The following is a 15,255-nucleotide window of genomic DNA, read 5'->3' as shown; positions in this document are numbered from 1 at the left end:
AGTTTACTAGATGAAACAGACTTGCAACATAGTCTGCATGAATGCAAAATAAGCCATCTACAGCAAGTGATAAGGAAACTGGGCAAAAAAGAAAAATAAAAAGCATACATTGGGGAAAAAAAAGATTCTCTCGAAATGAAAAATCAAACCATTATTATAAAGGACTTTACCAAGATTTGCTATATTTCCCCCATCCCATTTGTGGGAAGTCAACAAGAGCATCTAGCACTTTGTATTCATGTCAAATTAGAGCATCCTAACGCAAAGCAAAAGAAAAAAAAAAAGAAAAGAAAACCCCCAAGCCCTCCCAAACCGTAGAACAGTAACTCCAGAGTTCAAATTCAAAAGAAGAGAAAGTGGCAATTGAAAGAGGTGATGGCGGCGATAATCCTATGAATGGGTTTTTGATTTCTCTCCTTCCGGGGGATGGGTGGAGAATGCTCATTAGGATTTGTAGTTAGAGGTTAACCATGTGAGCCCCTCATAGAGTCCATCCCCTGAGGTGGCACAGGAGGGCTGCACATACCAGTTCCTGTCCCGAATCCGGGTCAGGCCCAGTTTCTCCTGGATCTCGTGGGGTTTCATGGCATCAGGCAGGTCCTGCTTGTTGGCGAAGATGAGGATTATGGCGTCCCTCATCTCCCGGTCATTGATAATGCGGTGCAGCTCCTGGCGGGCCTCATCGATGCGGTCGCGGTCGGCACAGTCCACTACGAAGATTAGACCTTGGGTCCCGGTGTAGTAATGCCGCCAGAGCGGCCGTATCTTATCCTGGCCGCCCACATCCCATACGTTGAACTTGACGTTTTTGTAAGTCACCGTCTCCACGTTGAAACCCACGGTGGGGATGGTGGTCACCGACTGGCCCAGCTTCAACTTGTACAGGATTGTGGTCTTGCCAGCCGCGTCCAGCCCCAGCATGAGGATCCGCATTTCCTTGTTCCCGAAGATTTTCGATAGCACCTTCCCCATCGCGTCGGAGGAGCCGGGGCCGGGGGCATTCAGGTGTCCCGGGTCCCCTCAGCCAACAATGCCGCTGCCGCCGCTAAACTGAAACGAAGCCTCCCTGCCGCGAGGGCGCCCGTGCAGCCTTCGCTGGGAGTTGCCGCCTAGGGGCAGAGGCCCAGGCCCGCTGCTCACTCGGGCATCCCCGAGTGAACACCCTGTTTCCTCCAGTCGCCGCCGCTGCCGGGGCCCTGAGTCTGCGCCGGGAGAGCCGCCGCCCTGCTGAGGCGCGGCCCGGCCCGGAACTGCCCTTCCCCCCGCAGGCGCCGCACGAGCGCCGCCGCGGTTCCCGCTCCTCCGCCTTCTCCTCACCCAGCCACAGAAGAGTGAGGCTCTCCGGCCCGCCCGAGATCAGCGAGCACCGTGTTCACCACTGACCCAGGCCACCCGAGAGGCAGTGCGGCTCCGGCGCTTCGTCAGGTCATTGATCCTCGCGGGAACTCGATTCGCTGCCTGCAGAAACACACACACACACAGAGAAAAGAGAGTTACTGTCAGAGCTCCAAAAAGGAGAGGACTGAGAAGGGGCCCGCTTTTCCAGCTTAGCCCGGGGGGGGTTACCTCCAGCCGCCGCCCTGAGCGCGGGCTCCCTCCGGCCTCCACCACCTCCCAGCTCTGCCGCCGCTGCTGCCGGAAAAGGCGCCGAGGAAACCGCCTCACTTCCCCTCCCGACCACGCAGGCGCACCAGAGGCCGACCGTTCGGACAAGAGCGACCTCTGTTAAGATCAGCCCGCGCACCTAGCGTCATGGGCGCCACGCGCAGGAGGGGGCGGGGTTACGGTGGCTCGAAGGTCTTGGAGCTGGTGCCAGACTGAAGGCCCGCGGACCTCGGATTCTGACCCGCGTCCACCTGTCATTACTCTAAGGTCTCCTCGTCTCTCAGCTTCCTCTTCCGCGCTCTGTTCTCCTAACTTCCACGCTAACCAGGGGTGTAAATCTGCACGACTCTACAGAGGCTTGCGGGCAGCCGCATGCCACGACGAACGCCTCCTTCACGATGCTTCCAGACCTGTTCTCAGTCCTCGGTGTCCGCCAAATACTCTCTGAGTTCCCTTCATTCCGCCCGACTGCACGCACTCTCGATTTCCCTGGAAAACCCTCTCCGCTGTTTTTACCACCGACGCCTCTTTGACTTCCTTTATCCCCTCTGTTCTGTGTGTTTCCTGAAAGACTCGTGGAAGATCAGCGTTTCTTGCGGAATCTGTTAGTCTGTGAGGCGCTTTTACCGGGCTGGGTTTGCTCTGAACCTTTCTTACGACTGGTTGAGACCAATCTTTCTATATAGCTCGTCAGGACCAGCCGACGTTTCTTAAAAATTACAGCATTTTGCTGCGTTTTCAACTTTTAGGATGCTAAAGGTTTTTTATATTTAAGTATATCCTTGCTGTTTTTCAGTAAATGGTATTGACCAAGGGGGGAGGAATGGAAGGTGGTTTGTTTTTTTTTTTTTTTTTTTTTTAGGGAAAGATGCTATAATATACTATATTGTAACATTTATTTCAAAATTTAAGGAAAAACTTGCTAATGGTAGATAGGTTAAATGATAACCTTATAAATTTCAGCATGAAATGATTAATGTTAATGTTCTAACAATGGTCTGTTTTTCTTAGTATCTTCTTACAAGGCACTGTAGTAAAACTAGAAGAAGGATTTGGAATCTCAGGCTTGCTATTCAGATGTCACCCTCCATTTCATAACTATGAATTATTAAGTCTCAAATTTTAGGAAATGCCATTTCTTTACTTGTAAAGTCAGGTTAAGGTATCTCTAAGGAAAATAGCCACCATTTATTGTTTATTATACCAAACACTATAACATATACTTTAAACATTTTATTTTACTCTGTACAACAACCATATAAGGAGGCTTTGAGTATTAGCATTTTACACACAAGGAAACAGAATCAGAGAGATTAAGTAAATTTTTAAAGGTCGCAGAACTGGGATTATATCATGAATCCACAACCTGGGCTCTTAACCCCAAAATTGTACTTGTCTTCCTCTCTCTACCTCACATGGTTATTTTAAGACTCAATTACATGATTTCTTAAAATGTTTTATAAACTATAAAGTGATATTAGTCATTGTTACTATATTTAGGAGAAGACATTTTTAATATACAAATATTTTGATACATTTGAATAATAATTTTCTCAAAGCAGGTAACAATTTTAACAAGTAGATGGGTGATTGAGCTGCTGGGATGGAATATATATATGTGGAAAAGTCTTTATTTTTCAATGGAGCACATTAAAATTAAAAACAAGCAACATGAAGCACTAGTGTCATCTACCTTGCACAGGCACTGTGCTAGGACTAAAAATTTCCTTTTGAAAGCCATCTCCCGTTTATGTTCTCCAGATAGACGCTTCGTGGAGGCAGGGACTTTATTTTATTCGGTACAGTGTCCAAGTGACTAGAAGAAAGCATGTAAGTGGTAGCTAAATCATTGTTTGAATTAATTTCTTTATTTGAATCCTTTTATGTACCACAAGGTAAGGCAAAACTGAAAAGAAAAGGCACATTCTATTTTTATGAAAAAGTTTGCATACACTGTCGTACATTGGTATATCTTAGAGTATTTGATCTAAAGTGGATTCTAATACTATAAATTGTGCAATAAATTATTTTAAGTATAATCACAACACAGCAAATAATAATGGCCAGAAAATAAATGCAGTGAAAATTTGGAACTTTATATGTATAATCATGTCAGATTTTTTTTTATTGTGATTTGGGTGAAAATTTACAGAGCAAATTCACTTTCCATACAGCAGTTCACATACACTTTGTCTCATGACATTGACCACAATTTACCACAATGCAACAACTCCCTTCCCACTTCCTCCCGATATACCTCTTCCTTGTGTCCATCCCTCCATGCACTGCTGCCCCCTGAGCTGTCTCCCTGTGCATAAGCAGCCCTTCTTTCTCCCATGATCGTTCTCTCCAAGGAGTGTATCTACCTCAGGTAAATGTTCAACTCATATGCCTGTCTTTTGTTTGGCTGGAAGCCACAGGTGTGGGTTCAATTCCAGACCTGAAGGGCAGTTAGGGACCATAGTCTCAGTGATTCTACCAGGCTCTATCGGACCAGCAAACTTGGTCCCCCCCCCGATTTTTTCTTTCCCCAAATGATTCTGAGTTTTGTTCCACATTATTCTCCCTCTCTATCCAGGATCTCCTACATAGATCCCCTTCCAAGTTGTTGACAGTGGTAGCTGGGCACCATCTAGTTCTTCTGGTCTCATAGTCGTATAGGCTGCAGATCAGATGGTGTACCAGTCTCTAGGACTAATTGTTTCCATGAATTTTTGGTTTTCTTCATTCTTCTTTGCTCTGGATGAGGAGAGACCCATCATGGCATCTAGATGGCAGCTTGCAAGCTTTTAAGATCCCAGTCGCTACTCGCCAAAGTAGGAGGTGGGACAATGTTTTGTGTAGTACGTTATGCCAATTGAGCTTGATGTCCCCTGCATCATGTCAGTTCAAAAAAAAAAATACTAAGTGAATTCTAATGAAACTAAAACATCTCCAAGAGGTAACACACAGGTACTATATCGTACCGCTGATACAGCATTTCCATTTCTTGATTTCTTTAGTTTTGAAACTATTTTTATTTTTTTAATATTTTTGTAGTGTTTAAAACTATTAGTAACTTTAATGGAGTAAATTTTTATTTAAAAAAATATTTCCATTCAGTAAAATATTTTATGAATAAACTAAACTTGACAATTACGGAACAGAGAATATTATGCTTTTCAGTTTGCATTATTTCACAGTTTTTAAGTTTTAAATGAAAGGCTCCAAAAGCAAACAGTGGAAAAATTGATCTCTTCTTTTAATTTAAAGTCCATAAATGAAAAGATTTCTCCAGCTTACTTACAAACCACACTTCCCTAGAAAACATCATTTCATAATATCTAATCTGTCTTAACCACATAAAATATGCTTATAAAATCCTGACTAAAACCAGCTTATATGAAAAAATACTTACTTTTCAAAAATGTCATATCTTCTGACATTAAAATGAACAATGACCATAGCAACTTGAAAGGACAGATGAGAAGTTTAAGGGCCGGTTAGTTTGTGATGATGATGGTGAAATAGTTTGGAAAGGTTATCAAGAAAGGTGGCACAACTTGAAGAATGTAACCAATGTCACTGAATTAACGTGTAGAAATTGTTGAAGTAGTATATATTTTGTTGTATATGTTATCACCAAAAATAAATAATTTTTTTAAAAATTCAGTGAATGAGCCTCCTGTAATAATAGTACCCATCACCATTGTATTTCTAACTTCCTTTACCTCTTAATCCTTAAATATGCAACTCAAGGATTGAATTTTTTCTTTGGTTCTTTCAGCTTGAAAAATGTCAAGCATGTTCTTCCCTTTTGGTTTATAACTCCCAATCTTAGCACATTTCACTATAATACTTTGTCTTCCTGAGCCACCGTTTGGAATCTTCTATTCAACTCTTCCCTCATTTCTTCCATTCGCTTTAGCTACTCTACACTGAAGGGTTTCAGAGTCTCTTCTGAGACCCATCTTGATCTTTTTTTTTTTTTTTCTTTTCTGTCTTTTTAATGACCTTTTGCTTTCTTCATGTATTGTGTCCTTGATGTCATCCTATAACTTGTCTGGCCTTTAGTCATCAGTGTTCAGTGCATCAAGTCTATTCTTGAGATGGTCTCTAAATTCAGGTAGGAAATACTCGGGGCCATACTTTGCCTCTCATGTGCTTGTTTTAATTTTCTTCAGCGTCATCTTGAACTTACATATGAGCAGTTGATCACCTGTTCTGCAGTTGGCCCCTGACTGACTGATATATTGATGATGATTCCTGTGTATTCCATCTCAGCAAGGTCCATGTGTTGTTGAAGAAAGGTATTTCCAATGAAAGTTCAAAAGAAGATGGAAGGAATACACAGAGTCACTTTAGCAAAAATAATTGGTCAACATTCATCCATTTCAGGAGGTAGCATAAGATCAAGAACTAATGGTACTGAAGGAAGAAGTCCAAGTTGCACTGAAGGCATCGGTGACAAACAAGGCTCCAGAGCTGACAGAATACCCTTTGAGATGTTTCAACAAACAGATACAATGCTGGAAGCACTCACTTGTCTATGCCAAAAAATTTGGAAGATGGCTACCTGGCCATCTAACTGGAAAAGATTCATGTACATGCCTATTCCAAACAAAGGTAATCCAGTGGAATGCAGAAATTATCAAACAATATCATTAATATCACATGCAAGTAAATTTATGCTGAAGATCATTCTGGTTGCAATAGTGCATTGACAGGGAACTGCCAGAATTTCAAGCTATATTCAGAAGAGGATATGGAACAAGGGATATCATTACTGATGTCAGATGGATCCTGGCCAAAAGTGAAGAATACCAGAAAGATACTTACTTGTGTTTTATTGACTATGCAAAGGCATTCAACTATGTGGATCATAACAAATTATAGATAACATTGCAAAGAATGTGGGAATTCCAGAACATTTAATTGTGTTCATGAGGATCCTGTACATAGACCAAGAGGCAGTTACGTGACCAGTACAAAGGGATACTGCATGGTTTAAAATCAAGAAAACTGTGTGTCAGGGTTGTAATCCTTTACCATATTTATACAGTATGGATGCTGAGCAAATAATCTGAGAAGCTGGACTATATAAAGAAATTAGGATTGGAAGAAGACTTCATGAACAGCCTGCAATATGCAGACAACAGATGCAGTGTTGCTTACTGAAAACAAAGAGGACTTGAAGATCATAAACTACTGCCTTCTCCTGAACATAAAGGAAACAAAAATCCTCATAACTGGACCAATAACCAGCATCATGATGGCAGTGCAAGGAATTATTTGGTACAGCTCTTCAAGGTGTAGTCTTTGTGACTCCCACCAGATGATTAGGTGGAACCATGCAAATGAGGTGCTTAGATATGAGCAAAAGAGGGGATTACATAGCTCATTAATAATGCAAATAAGGTACATGGCACTCTTGTGTGGGTGGGACTCTGTACATAAGGTATGTTGTTATTGTTATGTGCTATTGAGTCAGACCCGACTCATAGTGACCCCTCCTTGGGTTTCCAAGGCAGTATCACTATGGAAGTAGATTGTCCCATCTTCCTTGTTAGGAGTGGCTGGTGGGTTTGAACCACCAGCCTTCTGGTTAGCAGTCAAGTTCCTTAGCCACTATGCTACCAGAGCTCCTACATAAGATATAGGGAACCCTAACATGGGGATTGGTCAGTTTTGCCATTTCACTAGCCTTAAAATGTGCCAACCCAGAGGTGGAAAAACGGATCTCATTACTGGCAAGACAGAGAAGACCCAGGAGTGGAGTACATGCTTGGACCCAAGATTCCTGTTATGAGACAATGACAGAGAAATGGTGGCCTCAGAGACAACAGAACCAAGAGACTGGCAATGGGCTTGCTGGCCGATGGAGTAAAAAAGCTAAGTGCTTTCAGGCAGGCTTTCTGGAAGAGTGGGGTGCACATATTGGCAGAGCTAAAAGAGTTTTATAACATTTTCCTGAGCAGGGCACAGACCCAAAGCATGAGACTAAGTGCCAAAGAAACATATGCCTTAGGACATGGCTGTGGGGAGGTTGTCCTGATCGAAGAGTTGTACCCTGAGCATTCCTGAACCTGAATTGTAACCTGTTCCTTCCCTAATAAACCCCATAATCATCAGTATTGTCAGTGGGTTATGTGTGGCCATTGCAACGAATTATTGAACCCAGCAGAGCAATAGTGCTATGGGTGGGACAGTTGGTGTCAGAATTGGCAACAAGTTTGGAGGGTGGCAGCATCATAGGCATCAGCCTTAGGCTGTTGATGTTCTTGATCGTCCTTCCCCCATGTGAAGTTAGAGGTGAGAGAACAACAACACCACACCCTTTTTTCTGTTGTTTGTTGTTATGTGCCGTCAAGTGTTATGTGCTGTAAAGTCGTCTTTGACTCATAGTGACCTTATGTACAACAGAACGAAACACTGCCCAGTGCTTTGCCAGCCTCATGATCTATGCTATAACTGATTCCATTGCTGCAGTCTCTTTATCAGTCTATCTTGTTGAGGACCTTCCCCTCTTTCATTGACCCTCCACTTTACCAAGCATGACATCCTTCTCCAGAGAACAGTCCCTTCTGACAACGTGACCAAAAGTAGGTGAGACAAAGTCTGGCTATCCTCACTTCCAAGGAGAATTCCAGCTGCACTTCTTCCAGGACAGATTTATTAGTTCTTTTAGCAGTCCACAGTACTTTCAGCATTCTTCGCCAATACTACAACTAGAAAGCATCAACTCTTCTTCACTCTTCCTTATTCATTGTCCAGCTCTCACATGCATATGAGGTGATTGAAAATACCATGGCTTGGGGACATCTTAGTCTTCAAGGGGATATCTTTGATATTCAGTGCTTGAAAGAAGTCTTTTGCAACAGATTTGCCCAATGCAATATGTCATCTGATGTCTTGATTACTGCTTCCATTGGTATTGATTATAGAACCAAGTAATATGAAGTCTTTGACTTAAACTTAAATCTTTTTTCCATCTATTGTAATGCTACTTATTGGTCTAGTTGTGAGGATTTTTGTTTTCTTTATACTGAGGTGTAATCCATACTGTAGACTGTAGGCTGCTTCCCAGCCTTCCCCTACCAGTTCTGGCCCTCCTTTTTGCAATGGTGTGGAAACATGCAGAAAATACTGAAGTTGCCAAGGATTTCGTTTTACTTGGATCCACAATTAATGTCCATGGAAACATCAGTCAGTAAATCAGATGACACTTTGCATTGGGCAATTCTGCAGGAAAACACTTCTTGAAAGTGTTAAAAAAAAAAAAAAAAAAGCAGAGATGTCACTTTGAAGATAAAGGTGCACCTGACTGAAGTCATGGTATTTTCATTTGCCTCCTATGCATGTTAAATCTGGTCAATGATTAAGGAAAACCAAAGAAAAATTGATGCATTTGAATTATGTTGTTGATGAAAAATATTGAATATACATAGACTGTCAGAAGAACAAATATATCTGTCTTGAAAGTACAGCCAGAATGCTCCTTTGAAGCGAGGATAGTGAGACATCGTCTTACATACTTTGGACATATTATCAGGAGAGACCACTCCCTGGAGAAGGATATCATGTGTGGTAAAGTAGAAGATTGCTAAAAAAGAGGAAGATCCTCAGTGAGATGGATTGGCACAGTGGCTGCAACAATGGACTCAAAACAGCAGTGATTGTGAGGATGAAGGGTTGGGCAGTGTTTCATTCTTTTCTGCATATGGTTGCTATGAGTTGGAAATGACTTGACACACCTAATACCAGCATGAGAGCTCTGATGGCATAGTGCCTAAGACTTTTGACTGCTAACCAGAGGCTGGTGGTTCAAACTCACCAGGCACTCCTCAGAAGGAAGACTGGGCAATCTACTTCCATAGAGCTGCTGTCTCAGAAACCCAAGGAGGAGTCGCTATGAGTTGGAATTGAATCAAGGGCAGTGAGTTTGGGATTTTTTTTTTTAGAACAACAACATAGCTCTTGAAAATCACTCATTCTATGTGACCTGATCATGTTTCTTTTTTATTCCATCCAGTGGCAAGGGCAATGGCAAGGTACTCTGACCGTATACTTACTTAATGAAGGTATCATTCACTGTTTATGGGTACTCTGACCGTATACTTACTTAATGAAGATATCATTCACTGTTTATGGTTTTATTCTGATACCTTAGTGCAGTCTCACCCAGAATTGAGCTCTACCTCTTTCAAAGAAGGCACAGAGTCCCAGAAAATCTGTAAGACAGTAGAAATAAAGAGTAAAAAAATGATAATAAAGTGTTTATGTAAGTAGTTGTTATGTAGAAAAATTAATTCTTTTCAGCTGTAACTATTAATTGGCACAAAAGAATTAGCCTTTTCCTAATTGTACCTATATGTTTGTGTAGCTTTCTAAGGGAGGTTTCATATATTTCTTATTTTTACATCCTTAGTACCCAGCATAAAGCCTGGCACGTAATGTAATAAAGTTCAAACATTTTTATGAAAACACAAAAAATAAATATTGAGATCCTCACCAATAAGTCTAGAAATATATTGTTTGATAATTTCCACATTCTGTGGGATCACCTTTCTTTGGAATGAGTACAAATATGCATCTCTTCCAGTCAGTTGGCCAGGTAGCTCTCTTCCAAATCTCTTAGCATAACCGAGTGAGTGCCTCCAGTGGGGCATCCATTTGTTGAAACATCTCAATGGGTATTGTGTCAAATCCTGGAGCCTTGTTCTTCACCAATTCTTTCAGTGCACCTTTGACTTCCTCCTTCAGTACCATTGGTTCTTGAGCATGTGCCACCTCCTGAAATGGATGAAGATCTACCTGTTCTTTTTGTACAGTCACTCTGCGTATTCCTTCCATCTTCTTTTGATGTTTCCTGTATCATTCAATATTTTGCCCATAGAATCTTTCAGTATCGCAGACAAAGGCTTAAATTTTTTCCTCAGTTCTTTCAGCTTGAGAAATGCTGTGTGTATTCTTCCCTTTTGGTTTTCTAATTCCAAGTCTCTGCACATTTCATTATAGTAGTTGGTTTTGTCTGCTTGAGCTGCTCTTCAAAATCTTCTGTTTAGCTGTTTTATCTTGTCATTTCTTCCATTTGTTTTAGCTACTCTCTGCTCAGGGTTAAGTTTCAGAGTCTCTTCTGTCATACATTTTGGTCTTCTTTTCTCATCTTTTTTAATGACCTCTTGCTTTCTTCATGGATGATGTTTTTGATGTCATCCCACAGTTCTTCTGGTTTTTGGTCATTGGTGTTCAATGCATTAAATCTATTCTTTAAATGGTCTCTAAATTCCAGAGGGATATATTTAAGATCATATTTTGTCTCTCATGGACTTTTTTTTAACTGTCTTTAACTTCAAGTTGAACTTGCATATGCAAGCTGGGTTCAGAAGAGCACATGGAACAAGGGATACCATAGCTGCTGTCAGTTGGAGCTTGGCTCAAGGCAAAGAATACCAGAAAGATATTTTCTTGTTTTATTGACTATGCTAAGGCATTTGACTGTGTGGATCATAACAAATTGTGAATAACATTGAGAAGAATGGGAATTCCAGAACACTTAATTGTACTCATGAGGAACCTGTACATTGATCAGGAGGCTGTCATTTGAACAAAACAAGGAGACACTGCATGGTTTAAAATGAAGAAGGAAGTGCATCAAGCTTGTATCCTTTCCCCATACTTATTCAATCTATATGCTGAGCAAATAATCCAAGAAGCTGGACTATATGGAGAGGAATATGGCATCAGGATTGGAGGAAGAATCATTAACAACCTGCGATACACTGACAACACAACTTTGCTTGCTGAAAGTGAGGATGACTTGAGGCACTTACTGATGAAGATAGAAGAATACAGTCTGCAGTATGGATTACATCTCAATATAAAGAAGACAAAAATCCTCACAACTGGACCAATGACCAGCATCACAATAAATGGAGTAAAGATCGAAGTTGTCAAAGACTTCACATTGCTTGGTTCTACAATTGATGCCAAAGGAAGCAGCAGTCAGGACATAAGATGATGTATAGCACTAGGCAAGTCGGCTGCAAGGACCTCTTTCAAGTGCTGAGAAGCAAAGATGTCTCCTTGAGGTGCACCTGACACAAGCCATGATATTTTTAATCACCTCATATGCATGTGAGATCTGGACAATGAATAAGGAGGACTGAGGAAGAGTTGATGCTTTTGAGTTATGGTGCTGGCAAAGAATGCTGAAAGTGTCATGGACTGCTAAAAGAACTAACAAATCTGTCCTGGAGTAAGTGCAGCTGAAATGTTCCTTGGAAGTGAGAATGGCCAGACTTCGTCTCACCTACCTTGGTCATGTTGTCAGAAGGGACCATTCCCTGGAGAAGGATGTCATGCTTGAATGTTGGTCCTGTGGTGTCCTGTGGGCTATTGCTCTAAGGGATGTATTACCATAGAGTATGTGGGTGTGTCATCCTGGGTTGACTGGTTTACGTGCACATGTTGTTAACTGTTAGGCTGAGAACCAGCCCCTGGGGTGCATTTTATTCCAGGCACAGAATGTATTCCAGGGCCATAGTATTGGGGGTCTCGCCAGATTTCATCTGACTAGTAATTCTGGTCATTATTGAGTTTTTGGATTTTGTTCCACGTTTTCCCTCCTACTCTATCCAAGATCTCCAGATTTCATCCTTTCCTGAGTGGTTGGCATCGGTAACCAGGCACCATCTAGTTTTTCTGGTCTCGAGGGCCATTGTGTCCTCTAGCTGATTGCTTCCAAATGCCGTTGTTTTTTTTGGTTTTTGTTTGTTTGTTTGTTTGTTTTTGCATTCTTCTTCACTTCCGATGCTAGGAGACCGTTAGCTGCATCTCAGATGGCCACTTGAAAGCTTTTAAGACCCCAGTCACTACTCACCAATGTATGATGTGGAGCAAGGCTTTTATGTATTTTGTTGTGCCAATTGAGCCTGGTGTCCCTCATTACTATGGTCCTGAGATGGTAGATCTATTGGATCTCTCTCCCATAGTGTCTGGTTGTCCGTGAGGGATTACTCTGTATCTGTCTTCTATTGTTTTTGTAAAGACTGCAAGTATTTTGTATCACTGGTGTCTGTGCAAAATTAGCCTCAGCTGAATCTATTGTTAGTCTAGAGTATACTTCTGTTCACTGACCCCCATCTGATCCTCTCAGGTGTTTATGTGTTTATCTGTAGCCTGGTATTTGGTGTTAATGGCAATGCAGTATTGTGGACACATTGGTTAGTATTAGCATCTGTGGTCTATCTCTTATGCGCACAATTCATTGTCCTCCCTTCCGTTTCCTAATGTTATCATGGTGGTCGCAGATCCTTCCCGTATATCCCTGCCCCCACCCACATAAGCATGTAGGCCCCAACTAGCCTGAAATTAATCCCTCCCCTTTCCTCCCCTTCCCAGTAACCTACTAAGTGAGTTCCCTTTCCCAAGCAAACCGTTCTTTGTCTTTTTACAGTAATGGGCTCATACAGTACTTGTCATTCTGCTATTGACTTATTTTACTCAGCATAATGTCCTCCAGTTTCATCCACATTGTGAGATGATTCACATATCTCTCATTGTTCTTTAATGTAACATAGTATTTCATTGTGTGCACATACCATAATTGGGTTATCCACTCATCTGTTGATGGGCATTTAGGTTGTTTCTATCTCTTTGCTATAGTGAATTGTGCTGCGATGAACATAGGTGTACATATGTCTGTTTGTGCGCTCTCACCTCTTTAGGATATATTCCTAGTAATGGAATTACTGGGTCAAATGGTACTTCTATTTTCAGTTTTTTTAAAGAAATGCCATACCATTTGCCACAATGGTTGTACCATTTTACAATCCCACCAGCAGTGCACGAGAGTTACAATCTTTCTGAAACCTCGCCAGCATTTGTTTCTGACCTGTTGAACTTTGCTATTATTGCTGGGGTGAGATGTTATCTTGTTGTTCTGATTTGCATCTCTCTAATGAATGATTAATAGGCAGCTCTGGTAGCATAGTGCCTAAGGCACTTGACTGCTAATCAGAAGGCTGGCGGTTCAAACCCACCAGTCACTCCTCAGAAGGAAGATGGGGCAATCTACTTCCATAGTGATACTGCCTCGGACACCCAAGGAGGGGTCACTATGAGTCGGGTCTGACTTGACGGCACATAACAACAACAATGATTAATGATCGTGAGCAATTTCTCATGTGTTTGTTGGCTGCCTGTATATTTTCTTTGGTGAAGTGTCTGTTCAAATCTTTTGTCCATTTGTGAATTGGGTTATTTGTCTTTTTGATGTTGAGGTGTTTAAGTTCTCTATAGATTTTGGAGATAAGTCCTTTATCAGATATGTCATAGGCAAATATTTTCTCCCAATCTGTAAGTTCTCTTTTTACCCTTTTGATGAAGTCTCTCAATGTGCATAAGAATTTAATTTTTAAAAGGTCCCAGTCATCTAGCTTCTCTTCTATCTCCTGCACATTCTGGGTTATGCTTGATAGTCTATTTATGTCATGAATTAGCGCTCCCAGATTTGCCCCTATTTTATCTTTGATTAATTTTATATTTTGGGTTTTACATTTAAGTCTTTGATCCAGCTTAATTGAAATCTTGGATATACTTTGGGTATATCTGAATATGAAGCCTTCATGTCATTTTCACCACGATTAATGGTGGAATGGTAGAACTAAAAGATTTGAATTAGTTGATATATTAGCAAATTGTTTGGTAGTTATGGCTTTAGATGGCAAGATCCCTGCTATGAGACAACAGCAGAGAGATGGTGGCAGCAGAGGCAACAGAATCAGGAGACTGGCAGTCTGCCCCATCTTCCTTCTTGAGGAAGCGGCTGGCAGGTTTGAACCACTGACCTTCAGATTAGCAGGTTAGCAAATGCCTCATACACTATACCATCAAAGCTCCTTTCTTCTAACCATAGTCCTCCATTTTGTGATATATTGTAAACCCTAGTCTCTATTCCTGTTTAGGGTGGGGTGTATCTTGAGTCCCACCTTGCTGGAGGGTGTGAATCAAGTCACCACCCTGAGGGTATATATGTGAGGGTATATATGTAAATATTCTGGGAAAATCTGCTCTCTTGTTCTGGTCCTGCATTTGGTTCATCATCATCTCACCCCTGGACTTGAGAAAGCAACCAGTTCACCAGCCCCTGCAACCAGGAGTTTGGAGAATCCTCCAGGCCTACCCACAGATTTGAGACTTGTCAGCCTCCCAGCCTAAACTACCACATAAGCCATTTCCTTAGCAGCTTTGTGAGTTCTGCAAGACCTTACGTTAAAATACAGAATCCTAAAACAGGAGGGAGAATACTGAGCGGGGAAGGAGGAGTTGATGTTAGAGATGATGGAGCGGTACAGCAGTTTGGAAAAGTTGAACATTTGGGACATCTTTACCCTCTGCCTCATAGGAACCAACCTTCTGCTGATCCTTCTAAAGAAATTATTTGAGCAGTTGGTGGCAATGTTGGAATTCGCTGCAATGGCCCAGACTCACTGGAATATGTGGTTTTTGGAAAAAGAGGGTAAACGGAAGAATGAGAAAACTTTGGTTTCTGAATGGGATTAAAAAAACACCCATGGATTGAAGCAGCTCTTAGGGTGTGATCAGTTACCCAAGGCAAAAGTTACTCATGGGACTTAGAAGTGGTTCTCTAATTCCTGAGGAATTTGC

General features: G+C 41.6%; 1 protein-coding gene across 1 annotated transcript; it reads right to left on the bottom strand.

Annotated features, from left to right (window-relative positions):
• Window positions 1-444: 444 nt before the first annotated feature.
• ARF6 (ADP ribosylation factor 6) lies at window positions 445-972 on the bottom strand. The gene has a single exon (XM_042781359.1). The coding sequence runs from the start codon at window positions 970-972 to the stop codon at window positions 445-447; it is 528 nt and encodes a 175-aa protein (XP_042637293.1).
• Window positions 973-15,255: the final 14,283 nt, after the last annotated feature.

Source organism: Orycteropus afer, unplaced genomic scaffold (assembly GCF_000298275.1).
Source record: "Orycteropus afer afer isolate SDZICR_OR568_19922 unplaced genomic scaffold, OryAfe1.0 scaffold00111, whole genome shotgun sequence".
NCBI classification, from domain to species: domain Eukaryota; kingdom Metazoa; phylum Chordata; class Mammalia; order Tubulidentata; family Orycteropodidae; genus Orycteropus; species Orycteropus afer.
Note: the sequence above shows the minus strand (reverse complement) of the source record. Positions and strands in the feature narration are given on the sequence as shown.